Source organism: Drosophila persimilis, unplaced genomic scaffold, assembly GCF_003286085.1.
Source record: "Drosophila persimilis strain 14011-0111.01,24,50 unplaced genomic scaffold, DperRS2 tig00000002-arrow-pilon, whole genome shotgun sequence".
NCBI lineage: Eukaryota > Metazoa > Arthropoda > Insecta > Diptera > Drosophilidae > Drosophila > Drosophila persimilis.
The window spans coordinates 13,647,113-13,658,204 of NW_020825289.1; the positions used below are offsets into that span (position 1 = coordinate 13,647,113).

The 11,092-nt window shown below is 45.2% G+C and overlaps 5 protein-coding genes across 5 annotated transcripts; 1 reads left to right on the forward strand and 4 right to left on the reverse strand.

The window, feature by feature from the left end:
* Window positions 1-546: 546 nt before the first annotated feature.
* LOC6592284 (facilitated trehalose transporter Tret1-2 homolog) lies at window positions 547-2,073 on the reverse strand. Its single transcript, XM_002018367.2, has one exon. It carries the CDS (start codon window positions 2,028-2,030, stop codon window positions 636-638), a length of 1,395 nt encoding a protein of 464 aa, XP_002018403.1. The 5' UTR covers window positions 2,031-2,073; the 3' UTR covers window positions 547-635.
* A 1,212-nt stretch (window positions 2,074-3,285) lies between these two features.
* LOC6592283 (protein PET100 homolog, mitochondrial) lies at window positions 3,286-3,729 on the reverse strand. The gene has a single exon (XM_002018366.2). It carries the CDS (start codon window positions 3,667-3,669, stop codon window positions 3,427-3,429), a length of 243 nt encoding a protein of 80 aa, XP_002018402.1. The 5' UTR covers window positions 3,670-3,729; the 3' UTR covers window positions 3,286-3,426.
* Window positions 3,730-4,245: 516 nt separating this feature from the next.
* LOC6592282 lies at window positions 4,246-8,209 on the reverse strand. Its single transcript, XM_002018365.2, has 7 exons — window positions 7,788-8,209; window positions 7,506-7,726; window positions 6,640-7,443; window positions 6,415-6,569; window positions 5,330-6,322; window positions 4,946-5,259; window positions 4,246-4,880 (listed from the first exon to the last, which is right to left on the reverse strand). Exons 1-7 carry the CDS (start codon window positions 7,922-7,924, stop codon window positions 4,505-4,507), a joined length of 3,000 nt encoding a protein of 999 aa, XP_002018401.1. The 5' UTR covers window positions 7,925-8,209; the 3' UTR covers window positions 4,246-4,504.
* Window positions 8,210-8,942: 733 nt separating this feature from the next.
* LOC6592498 (methylosome subunit pICln) lies at window positions 8,943-9,831 on the forward strand. Its single transcript, XM_002018364.2, has 2 exons — window positions 8,943-9,088; window positions 9,149-9,831. The coding sequence occupies exons 1-2, from the start codon at window positions 8,970-8,972 to the stop codon at window positions 9,696-9,698; spliced, it is 669 nt and encodes a 222-aa protein (XP_002018400.1). The 5' UTR covers window positions 8,943-8,969; the 3' UTR covers window positions 9,699-9,831.
* Window positions 9,707-10,358, reverse strand: LOC6592497 (ribonuclease H2 subunit C). Its single transcript, XM_002018363.2, has 2 exons — window positions 9,969-10,358; window positions 9,707-9,913 (listed from the first exon to the last, which is right to left on the reverse strand). Exons 1-2 carry the CDS (start codon window positions 10,356-10,358, stop codon window positions 9,833-9,835), a joined length of 471 nt encoding a protein of 156 aa, XP_002018399.1. The 3' UTR covers window positions 9,707-9,832.
* Window positions 10,359-11,092: the final 734 nt, after the last annotated feature.

Consider the following 11,092-nt stretch of genomic DNA (forward strand, 5'->3'; position numbering starts at 1 on the left):
CGTAAATATACTGACGAATTCAAGTTCCATTATACATATTCCTCGATTTTGATATTCCGTGGAATATTACTGTCTATATAAAACATTTAGTCATGCCCACATAATTTTATCCGATTAGTGAATCAATTTTATACTTGATTGGTCTATTCTATATACTTGCTCTTATTTGATTTCTATATACCGTTGAAAATTAAATTTAATAGATTGATGAAATTGACAAAAATACCTTAAAAATTTTACCGTAAATATACCGATGAACAAACGAACTTTACCCACTTAATCCCATTTTATTTAAACAGGTGATCAACGGAAAAAAATTATAATAATAAAAATAATAAAATAAAATAGCCTCCTGGAAATTGGAGGGGGCGACCTGCTAAAATGAAGGAAGGAGTTCGATGTTCTATCCAGTTCGATAAGTTATATATATATAATATATTCCCAAATACGCGACATCATTCAATGAACGATATCTTCGCAGTAATTTGAAAATTTAAAAGTTTGTTTTAAAAATAAACAATTTTAAAATACAACAGCAAGGCGATGTTAACTTTTCTGGAAATTTTAATGTTAAATCGATAATTTACACTAACATATATTCATTAAACAATTCGCACATTTAGATGTTTGATCTGCTACGTCTCGTTCTTTTCGGGTTTTTGGACCTTTCCTCCAGCCAGCATGTCCTGAATCTCTAATATCGTCTTGCCTTTGGTCTCGGGAACAAAGAACAGGGCATAAAAGAAGGCCAAAACAGCAATAGCCGTGAAAATCCAAAAGGTTGGTCCCGGCCCAATCGAATCCTTCAGGATCGGGAACAGGAGCGTTACCATAAATGCAGAGAGCCAGTTGCTGGTGCCAGCAATGGATCCACCAAAACTCTTGATATCCTCCGAGAACAGTTCGGCCATGACCAGCCAGGGAACGGGACCAAATCCAATGGAGAAGAATACAATAAAGATGCAAATACTGACGATGGGCAGCCAGCCAAGGCCGACCACCGAATCTGGATCGCTTTCACTCATCTGAAAGTAGACCCCCATCAGGCACGTTGTGATGGCCATGAAGACGCCAGATATCAGCAGGAGAATACGGCGACCGGCCTTGTCAATGATAGCCACTGCCACCAGCGTTGTGGTTGTTTGAGTGACTCCAATTAGGATTGTGCTGTTGCTGCCGCTGAGACCTGAGCCTACATCCTCGAATATGGAAGTCGAGTAGAAGAGAATGGCGTTGATGCCGGTCCACTGCTGGAAGATCTGTAGCAGAACAGATATCCCCAGACCCTTTCTGGTGACGGGACGTCTTAGAGCAGCCAGAACATTGACCTTAGGCTGATCATTCTGTTTCTGTGCCTCGTCGAGGATCTCCTTCAGTTCCTCGCTGATATCAGCATCCTTGCCGCGTAACCATTGGAGGGCTTTAGCGGTTTCCTCGTTGCGTCCCTTCATTGCCAAGTACACAGGTGATTCCGGCATGAAGATGTGCACTGCGGCAAAGATCAGGGGAAGAATCGAACACAGAATGTTGATCGTGGTAAGCGGGACAAACGCGCCCACCAAGTACCCATAGAATACTCCGGATACGATCAGCAGCTGGAAGAAACTGCCAATCGTTCCGCGCAAGGCTGTCGTTGAGATCTCCGTGCAGTACATGGGAGCAGTCACGCAGAATGCCCCGCCGCACATGCCCAGGATGAAGCGGCCAAAGTATAGCATTGTCACGTTCTTGGCAAAGAGCATCAGGACCCAGCCGACCATGTATGGCGGTATGAGGGCCAGCATAGTCGGCCTCCGGCCAATCCAATCAATCATGAAGCCAACAGGTATGCAGATGACAGTGGCGCCCAATGTCAGCAGTGCGGATATCCAGCCGAATTGGCCCGAGGATATCTCAAAGCCGTAATCCGTTTCCTCCGTGATCATTTTCTCCACCGGCGAGGACCAGCCGATTGAGGCGCCCATACACATGGCGCCAAAGCTGGCCGACAAACCGGCTATATACTGTGGTAGGACCGATCCCTTGGACATGTTGTGTTCTGTTCTGTTCTGTTCTCCGTGATGCAAAAAATGGAACTGAAACTGACACGCAGACCGTTATTTGGCTTGACAAATTGCCCTGCATGAGATAACCAAAGCGTCGACGCTGGCGTACAACTGGCACGCTGGCAGAGGGGGAAATACTTGAAGTTGGAGAGAGTCGTAAATCAGATTCTACAGTTTCCCTTTAGAGCGGCGGCGGAGGCAGAGGTGTGGAAAGCGCGCTTTAACGTAAGCAAAAGTCCCCAAAAAGCAATCGGAATCTGAAACAGCTAATTAAATGACTGCTGATATGCCACCACCACCTCCACCCACCCCCAAACACACACCCCGCCTATTGTTATAAGAACAATCAAGTGCCTCTATAACAATCCGTTCGCTGCCAGTCGACTATCTGGAGCTACTGATTATACTTTTGCGCGGAACTTATGGAATTTATATTTCATCTTGCTACGCTACGAAAATGGTATTTATTACACACAGATTGAATCAGTATCGAATTTGTACTGGAGCGTGCTTTAATACATACAAAAGTACCAAATATAGATGGTTTGAAAGATACAGATTATTGGTCATCTAACTTTAGGAGTACATGCATGCAGGATTCTTCCAATTCTAGACATCCAATATATCTATGTAGAATTCTACTTACAAGAGTATTTCACCTTCGGCGTGAGGCTTCATTTCCGGGGCATTTTTCTATTTATTGCATCGTGTGAAAGTAGATAATAGCATTACCTACCAAAATAATTGAATGGGCGTAAATCGCTTGGAGGGCATCTAATCTGGCTCTTAACACACATCATTGTACTCATCACGCCGAAAACACATGTAGGTAGGTTTCTAAACTGTGACAAAATTCCTATGCCAACGGTCACATGGCGGTCAAGTTATCAGGAAAGTGGCGTCCTCATTGATGTTGATCGTTTGGATTTGAATTTGTATACTCGTATGGAGGAGCATCGGACGGGCAGTGGACACATTCAACCAGGTGGCAGCGGTGTGGAGCGGCTGGCCTGCTGATAAGCGTCTATCGTTTGATATGGGTTGACCATTTCAAGTGTTCCACTGGGGAGAATCCGCTGTGCACCCGGTTCCTTGTTTTGTGTTAATGCAATATAGGTGTTTTTCCCTAGATAGCATTCCGTTTTGTTTCAAGTATGGCACTGCACATACACAAAAGCCACGGTTCGACGATAATTTACAGATAATTTCCACTCATCATATCCTCAGAATGGATTAGTGCTTTGGGTACATTCAAGTCTTTATTACGTCGCATACAAAAGTGTTTACAGTTTTAGTTTAGTCGCATTTATGGCATAGCTGCAGGATGATCGAATTGGTGTTATATAACGAAACGGCTGGGTGCTGTGATCCATTTGGATTTCTACTTCTTACGCTCTGCCTCCTCCATGGCGCGCATCATTTTGGCATCATGCTTCTCGTGATGCTCCCTTATGGCACGCTGGAGCTCCTCGCGATGACTCTTGTGCTCGGGTGGATACAGCTCGCGCTTCTTTTTGGTCACCCACTCCTCGAAATATTCCGGTTGGTTGAAGATGTGAAACAGAGCCACCGGAAATGCCATGTACATGCCCATCTTGGCTACTTCTAGAACCCAAGTTCCCATTATCCTAGTCGCTGTTTACGCACAAATCTTTTGTAAAACTTAATTTTCCAAACAAAACTTTGTTTCTTTTCGACGAGAAATTGTTGTCAACAAACATCAGCTGTTTGACAGTACCGACAGTGTTGGGTAGAGTCCGGTGGGAGAAAAAACCGTCCTTGGCAACGGCCAAAAGAAAACGAGAAATTTCAGAACTGCTGTCTAAAAGTATGCAACAGTAACTGCATTGAATTGTTTTATAGAATAAGTCGCTGTAAAACTAGATTAAGTTGTCACGAAAGGTATCAGCAAACTTGTTCACAATAAAATACAAATTTTTCACATACAAAAAAAGAGTAAGTCGCGTAATACAGTTTCCTTATGGTCATCAGTGTCCAAGAGCTCTTTGAGAACATCCCGTTTGCTATAACTTGCGATTTGAAGAATAATTCTTGATAATTCAACAACATAATTTCCGATGTTTTAACTGTTTAGTACTACTCCAAACAGCCAGGCACACTAATTCCAGCGTTTGATGGGGAATACTTTTTGACCATTAATTCGCGATTTCTCATAGTCCCGCTGATAGTACCCGTGCAATTCTTTAACTGTTGTGATATACACTTTCTTTAATATGTAATGTAATGTTTTTGAGGCGGCATGCATTTATAATGTAATATTCTTAGCTTAACTTCAAAACGCGGTCAGTTAAAAAGCGGGACACGTGTCATACCGAAAACAATTTCACGGAAGCAATATTTTTCTTGAACATTTTGATGAGGGATGATTTTTTAAAACCGTACAACGGTTTTAACGTTAGGATTTTGAAAAACTACACATTTACGAGTACTATTTAAGGCTAGAGGGCTGTTTCGCCTGGATACTCCTCGGAAGAAGTAATAAGCAGCTTTTTGGTGCGCACGTGCTCCTCCTGAACATTCATGTTCTCCTTGTTGTCCGCATCATCTGTGATCAGTTGAGACTTAAGGGGTGTGACGGCCGATCGTTTGCGACCGTTTGTGACGCTGGCATTAACATTGCCATTGCACAAGGGCGAGACCATTGCAGCAGGTTCATTGCCATCCAAGCAGTACAGCAAAGTGGGACTCAGCTCGGCCTCATCGAAGTCGTCGATATCTTGGGTGGTGCTGGCTCCACCGAAGTCATCCGAGCGACTGGCAAACGACAAATCCGTCGGGCTGGCAGTCAGCACACTGCGTGTAAGCAGATATTCCCTAAAGATGAAGGAAATTAGAGTGCGAGATAAGAATGGTAGTCCAGTAATGCCATTGCGACTCACTTGAAATCACTGGACAGAGCGTTTGGAGGCTTGGACTCCTCATTGCTATTGCTGTTACTGCTGCTGCACGTACGCTGTCTAGAGCTGAGTAAGCCATAACCCTGCTGATGTCTCAATATCTCGGCATAGCCGCCAAGTGAAGTAGCGTCCTCGCTATGGAGAGAGGGTGGTTCGCGCTGCTTCACGGGGGTCCCGGCCAGGGAGTCCTGTTCATCTTGCTCGGATAAGCTCAGGTTAAGCTGCTTGTCGCCATTGCCAGCCAAGGCATTGAGCAGCATAACGGGTTTGCGGGAGCGTGGCGTCATAATAGACTCCTGCAATGAAATCAGGTATCAAAAAAGGATCTTTCATACGGGAATCTATTGCTGTCGCTATTGCGTCTACCTGCATGGCCTTGGGCATGCGCTGCGTCGATTTGGTGATGGGCGACATTGAACGGCGGCCCATGTGGAGAGCTGGTGTGCTCGTTATGAGATCCATGTTACGATACACGCTGCTCTGGAGGATCTGCTGGTAGCCCACGGTCATCGCAGGCAGTTCATTGGAGCTGCCATTGGACTCTGATAATGTATCGTCATCTTCCCCATCCTCATCGTCATCTTCATCGCTACCGTCCACGTCCTCAAGAAGAGGAGCATCTGCTGCCGACGGGAAGTGCTTGCCCTCATCCCCACTGGGACGCCTTCTTAGGGTGGCCGAAACACTGCGCACCAATCGTTTGGTCGTTTCCGGCGTGCTGAACGGGAATCTTAAATTGCCCATGCTCACGCCCTTCATCAATTTGCGAGTTATCAACTTGCCCATGTGGCTGCAGCTGCTGGCAGCCATTGAGCTGGACACTTCAACAATCGGAGTGAGAGCTTCGTCGCCATCGACGTTTCCTTCGTCTGGAACCTGGGGCAGAATACTCGAAAGGTTAGGCTCCGATTTGTAGCGTGTGGACTGCTGCACGGGTGTAGAGGGATTCGAGTACTTCTCAATCTCGAACAGACGATGGTCGTCCCAGGCCACGCTCTTCTTGTCGATCAGCTGCTTGGCAGCCGCTGAAATAAGCTTCAGAGGAGTCACACAGCAACTAGCGTCTATCTCGTGCTCTTCTTGGACAGCACAAACCATTCCAGTCAGCTCATTCGATTGCTGACGACTGGCGGGAGCAGAGATGCTACAGCTGGAACTGCTGTCCGAGGACGAGGACTCAATCTTGAGCGATGTGGATGAGATGGATTTCTGAAGCTGATGCAAGGAGTTAGTAGCAATGAAGGTAGAGGTGACGGTGGATGTGGAGCTTGTGCCCTTCGATGAGGTGGGTGTCGGTGGACAGGGACTCTGGAACAGCACACGCAGCTTGGGCTGCTTTACATGCGACAGATTGGGCGTCTAGGATACGATGGAGAGACATGCGGTTAGTCACCAATAAACACACGCATAAATGGAATAAATTCTTTGCAAATGCGTCTCTTGCGGCTCACCTCAGGATGAAAGCTGGGGGGCACTCTCTTAGGGGTGCGCGACATGAGGCTCTTGTGGAAGATGTGCTTTTTGATGGAGTCCCCCAAGGACTTGGCACTGCGAGTGGCCTCGTTGTTTTTTAGACGATTCATTACAACGACCTGCAGCGGTGTGCCTGAAACGAGCGAGTGGAATTAATGAGCTGAGTCCCAAAGGAACGCAACGCAGTGGAGACAATGTAGTACCTTGTCCGTTTTGCTTGTTAAACTGCTTGATGAGGCGACGCTTCTTGGAGGACTCCGGGAGGCTCTGAATGTGCGCGTACAGCTGCGCCAGTGCAGTGTCCGTGTTATTGCTGTTGTTCGCCGCTGCCGTGGCGGCACGATCTACAAAAGTGTACACCGTGTTGACCGTCGAGACGTCCGAGATGGATTCGTCAAGGGTTTGCTCCGGTGACATGGTTTTTTTGCGTTTGCGCTCAAGAAAGTACGCCCGAATATCGGTGGCTAGCTTTCCGGGAACTTCGAAGATTTCCAGACCCTGCTGAATCATGTAGGACACAATGCTGGACATCTTCTTCGCCGTATAGTGGAGCACCTCAGGCGGCATTTGCCTGGGGCAAATCAGGTGCGGTGTAAACAAGGTGGCCAAATTCTCCGCGGACATCTTGTTGCTCTCCTCACGCGCTGCCACCGAATGGAGCATTTCAATAATGTGCTGCAGTAACTCGCGATGCTCTTCGGGGAGCAGGAGAAGGAGCAGCTGCACCGAGTTGAGAAGATGTCGTTGGCGCTCTGCGGTAGCCGCCACCAGACCCCCCATTAATGCCTGGCTAAGCGGCGCTATCTGAAGATGTGCTGGATAGTGGGCGTCTGTAAGCAAAGGCTCTGGCAGCTCGGCCAGAAAGCTCTTAAAAACAGTGGCACAGTCGTGAGCCGAGAATCCTGTCAATTCCAAATCCAAGGGCTGGTCGTGCTGTATGTGCATTCGTAGCTCGTTCTGCCTGGAAACGGCTCCTGTCTTGCGAAAGAGCCCCTCCTGGGTGAGATCTGCAGAATAGCATTTCCGCATTTAGAATAATCCATTTTTCCGGACTCTCCCTGTCACTTACTCTTCTCCAGCATAAGAAACACTTTGAGCTCCTCCAGGTGCATCAGAAAGCCTGCATCAATTTGTTGCTGCAGCGTTTCAGTGGGACTGTTGCCCGCCGACTTACTGCCTGCCCCAGCCGTGCAGCCTGTTGCAGGTCCGCGATTTTTCTTGGAGAGGCGATTCCACTTCTTGATCTTGCCCTTATCTTCATAGACGATTTCATGGCACGGCAAGTCGAACCTGCAACCCATAAATCGGTAAGCACTATATTTCGATGGGATGGCAGCCTGTGGCAACTTACTCGTCGGTGTTTAGTTCCAGCTCGAAGGAGAGGTGCATGCGCACCAGAGACTTGTATTTTTCATAATTGCTGTTGCGCATGCGTGTCGCTAGGTCGCGGTCATTAAATTCATTGATGTTGGCGTATTCCATGTCCATTGTTATACGCAAGGGCGTATACAGGGCGACAGAAGCAGCGAAAGCAACAAAAACAACAACAGCACAGCACCAACGAAAAGGACTTCCGTAGATTCTAATCCCAGCACTCACACGCTCACTTTAACAAATATTACTTTTCTAAAAGTACAACATAGAAGTTTTGTGGCTTGACAGCATATTTGTTGATGGCCTTGCTGGTGGAATTTAATTGCGGAAAATTGGGCGAGACGCGCTGCAAAAATTGAAATATTGAACTAGCAGAGTTGTCACTGGCGTCCAAAGAACATTTTGTGCGAAAACGCCAGGTCCATGTTGAAGAACTCTAAGCTGTACAATAATGCTTCTTTATTTACAGCTTAAATTAGTTAGTAAAATCTCTTAAACAACCCGAAATTACAAATTTTATTATGTGCAACGATTGTGATTAATCGTCGGAGCACATATGTATACGTTTTTACATACACATGTAGTTTATATGTACCGAATGTGTAGTTAACATGTAAAAAAATAAGACTACTTTGTTGAAACCTTGTTTTAGCCAAAATACAATAAAAGCAAAGTCTAAAAACTAGCCATTCAAGTAGAAAATTTATTCATCAACGATTCAAAATTATGTGGGCTAAACTAACAATTTTAGTTAGCCAGAATTATTCAACGGAATATCAAAATTTAGCAATATGAACGACTATACTCTTTCGTTTTTTTTGTTTTGACCTATTTCGCTAAAACCTTTTTTTACGAAAAATCCAATAAAAGCAAGTATTTAGCATAATCCAGTTAAATAAAAAATTGATTCACTAATCGGATAAAATTATGTGGGCATGGCTAAATTTTCTATATAGCTGCGAATATTAAACGGAAGTTCAAAAACGAGGAATATGTATAATAGTGCTTGAACCCGTCAGTATATTAATGGTACATTTTTTAAATGAGACAGTATATTTTGGTATATTTCCGACGGTCAGACCGTATATCTCAAATCACACTATTTTGCTGCCAGACGCTTTTTTTAACAATATTTTTTAATTGAAATTTTCGTATCAAAATGGTATTAATAACGCCAGTTTCCCCGCCGGAGCATGGACTGCTGTACACAGCCAACAATATCAAGCTCAAGCTGGGCGACAATATTGTGGGTGAGGGTACGATTTACATCGCTCAAAAGTGAGTCGAAAATGGTGTGCAAAATGCCGGCGTCAATTGTTATTGTCTCGACTCTCTTAGTTCTCTCTCTTGGCAACCAATTGACCTACCCGAGGGAATATCCATCGAGTGGAAACAAGTGAGCCTTCATGGGATTTCTTCGAACCCAAGGAAGTGCATTTATTTCATGCTGGACCACAAAGTGGAGTGGAATGGCGTGTATGGAAATCCGCAGCCGGCAATCGTCAATGGTCAGAACGGTGGCGGGGCAGAGGCAGACGTTGACGAGGGCAATGGCAGCGACGAGCACGATGAGGACGATGAGAACTTTGAGGATGCTGTGGACGAACAGTTTGAGGAAGTTACAGAGTGCTGGCTGTTGCCCGAGGATATACACACAGTCGATACGATGTATAGCGCAATGACTACTTGCCAGGCCTTGCATCCAGACTCGGCTGACAGCAATTCGGAGGACAGCGACGCCATGGAAGATGCTGGCGGAATGGTCCTCGAAGACCAGGATATGGCCGACGATGCTCTAACACTTGGACGGAACGGGGGAGAAGTAGGAGGCATGCAGAACTTGAGCCTGGACGACGACGATGAGCGCTTCGAGGACGCCGATGAATAAACCATCACTGATACTAAACGTATTTATATTTGAAATCTTATATAAATTTAAGACTAAAAAGTATGAAATGTTAAGATTATATTTGATTAGCTTTTGGAATATTATATAATAAACGCTGTAAGCGCGCTAAAGAGCTAGGAATCGTTTTCCTTTTTGCTTTCCAGGTTTCGTCTAATTTCTGCCTCCAAATCTTGCTCGCTTATGGGTTCGGACAGCTGGAAGAAAGGACATTACTCTTATATTTGTCGCACTGGAACTTCCTGTACTTACCGCCTTGGCCACGTCTGCCATAAGCATGGCTTGTCTGAAGGGATCGCCGTTTGAGGGGACTTTATCGTAGTTCCAGTATGTGAACTCGTCAAAAACACCGGTGAGGCGCAATTGACGGTCAGTAGACTCGCTCAAAGGCTTCTCCGTCTCCTGCAGGACTAGGCCCTTGTAACCTTCCGGTACTTTCATCCGCTCGCCCACCAGAGGATAGCCGCGCAAGGCATTGTTCAGCATTCCTGATCCGTACTCGGGTGCTTCACGTGTATAATTGTTGAAGTAGGTCTCCACATTTGCTTCCCCATCTCCACTTATCTTAGCTGGCAAATAGTGCAGATGCAGGGACTTGCCTTTAGCCAAGTTTTTTCCATTAAAATCCAAGGTAATCGACATTATGGAAACGAGATTAAATAAAAAATATAAAAACACAATCGCCGCCAAAAACCATTTACTTCAAGTGTTGTAAGTCGGCACGGAAATTTTGAGCGTGATCAGGGCTACCAATCTTTTCGCAAGAAAAAATATCAGTTTTTGCAGAAAAGATGCTAAAATATAGCTCAACTATACAACAAAATGTTGTGTATTTCATAAAGTTTGTTATTAGATGGGGTTTGTAGGCATTGATTTGATCAATTTAAAGTAGTCCAAACTCCGGATAACAGCAGTGTTCGAATGTAGACAAATTCCAAGAACTAGCTATAAAACAGCCGATTTGGTAACAGTGGTGATAAGTGTTGAATAAGGCCAATGAAATACGTTTACCAGCACTGAAGCACACCAACAATAAAAATGGCGTTCGTAGAACTAATTTCTGCGATACATTAGTTTATAAACGTGCGCAAAAGCAACTGAGCTGGCAGTTAATAATGTAGTTTAACTAATCAAAAAGTGAAAACCCATAACGAATGGCTGCAGAAGCATAGCACGCGCTTTTCAAACACATTCTCGTGGTTTTGCTCCCTTCCGTACCTCCCTCGGTCGTCGGCACCCTTCCGTTGCACGCTCGCACTCACCGTGCGTAAAACGAAAGAATATTTATTGCAATCGTGCTGAAATAGAGCGCACTACATATAGACGAGTGTACATATAGGCACAGCACATGTGTGTAGTTTATAATAAATTTAAAG

Coding starts and splice junctions, on each gene's coding strand:
- LOC6592284 (XM_002018367.2), bottom strand. CDS start 2,030: ATGTCCAAGGGATCGGTCCTACCACAGTATATAGCCGGTTTGTCGGCC.
- LOC6592283 (XM_002018366.2), bottom strand. CDS start 3,669: ATGGGAACTTGGGTTCTAGAAGTAGCCAAGATGGGCATGTACATGGCA.
- LOC6592282 (XM_002018365.2), bottom strand. CDS start 7,924: ATGGACATGGAATACGCCAACATCAATGAATTTAATGACCGCGACCTA. Junction 7,727..7,787: donor CTGGAACTAAACACCGACGA/GTAAGTTGCCAC, acceptor TATGGGTTGCAG/GTTCGACTTGCCGTGCCATG. Junction 6,323..6,414: donor CCCCCAGCTTTCATCCTGAG/GTGAGCCGCAAG, acceptor ATCGTATCCTAG/ACGCCCAATCTGTCGCATGT.
- LOC6592498 (XM_002018364.2), top strand. CDS start 8,970: ATGGTATTAATAACGCCAGTTTCCCCGCCGGAGCATGGACTGCTGTAC. Junction 9,089..9,148: donor ACGATTTACATCGCTCAAAA/GTGAGTCGAAAA, acceptor CGACTCTCTTAG/TTCTCTCTCTTGGCAACCAA.
- LOC6592497 (XM_002018363.2), bottom strand. CDS start 10,358: ATGTCGATTACCTTGGATTTTAATGGAAAAAACTTGGCTAAAGGCAAG. Junction 9,914..9,968: donor TGGCAGACGTGGCCAAGGCG/GTAAGTACAGGA, acceptor CCTTTCTTCCAG/CTGTCCGAACCCATAAGCGA.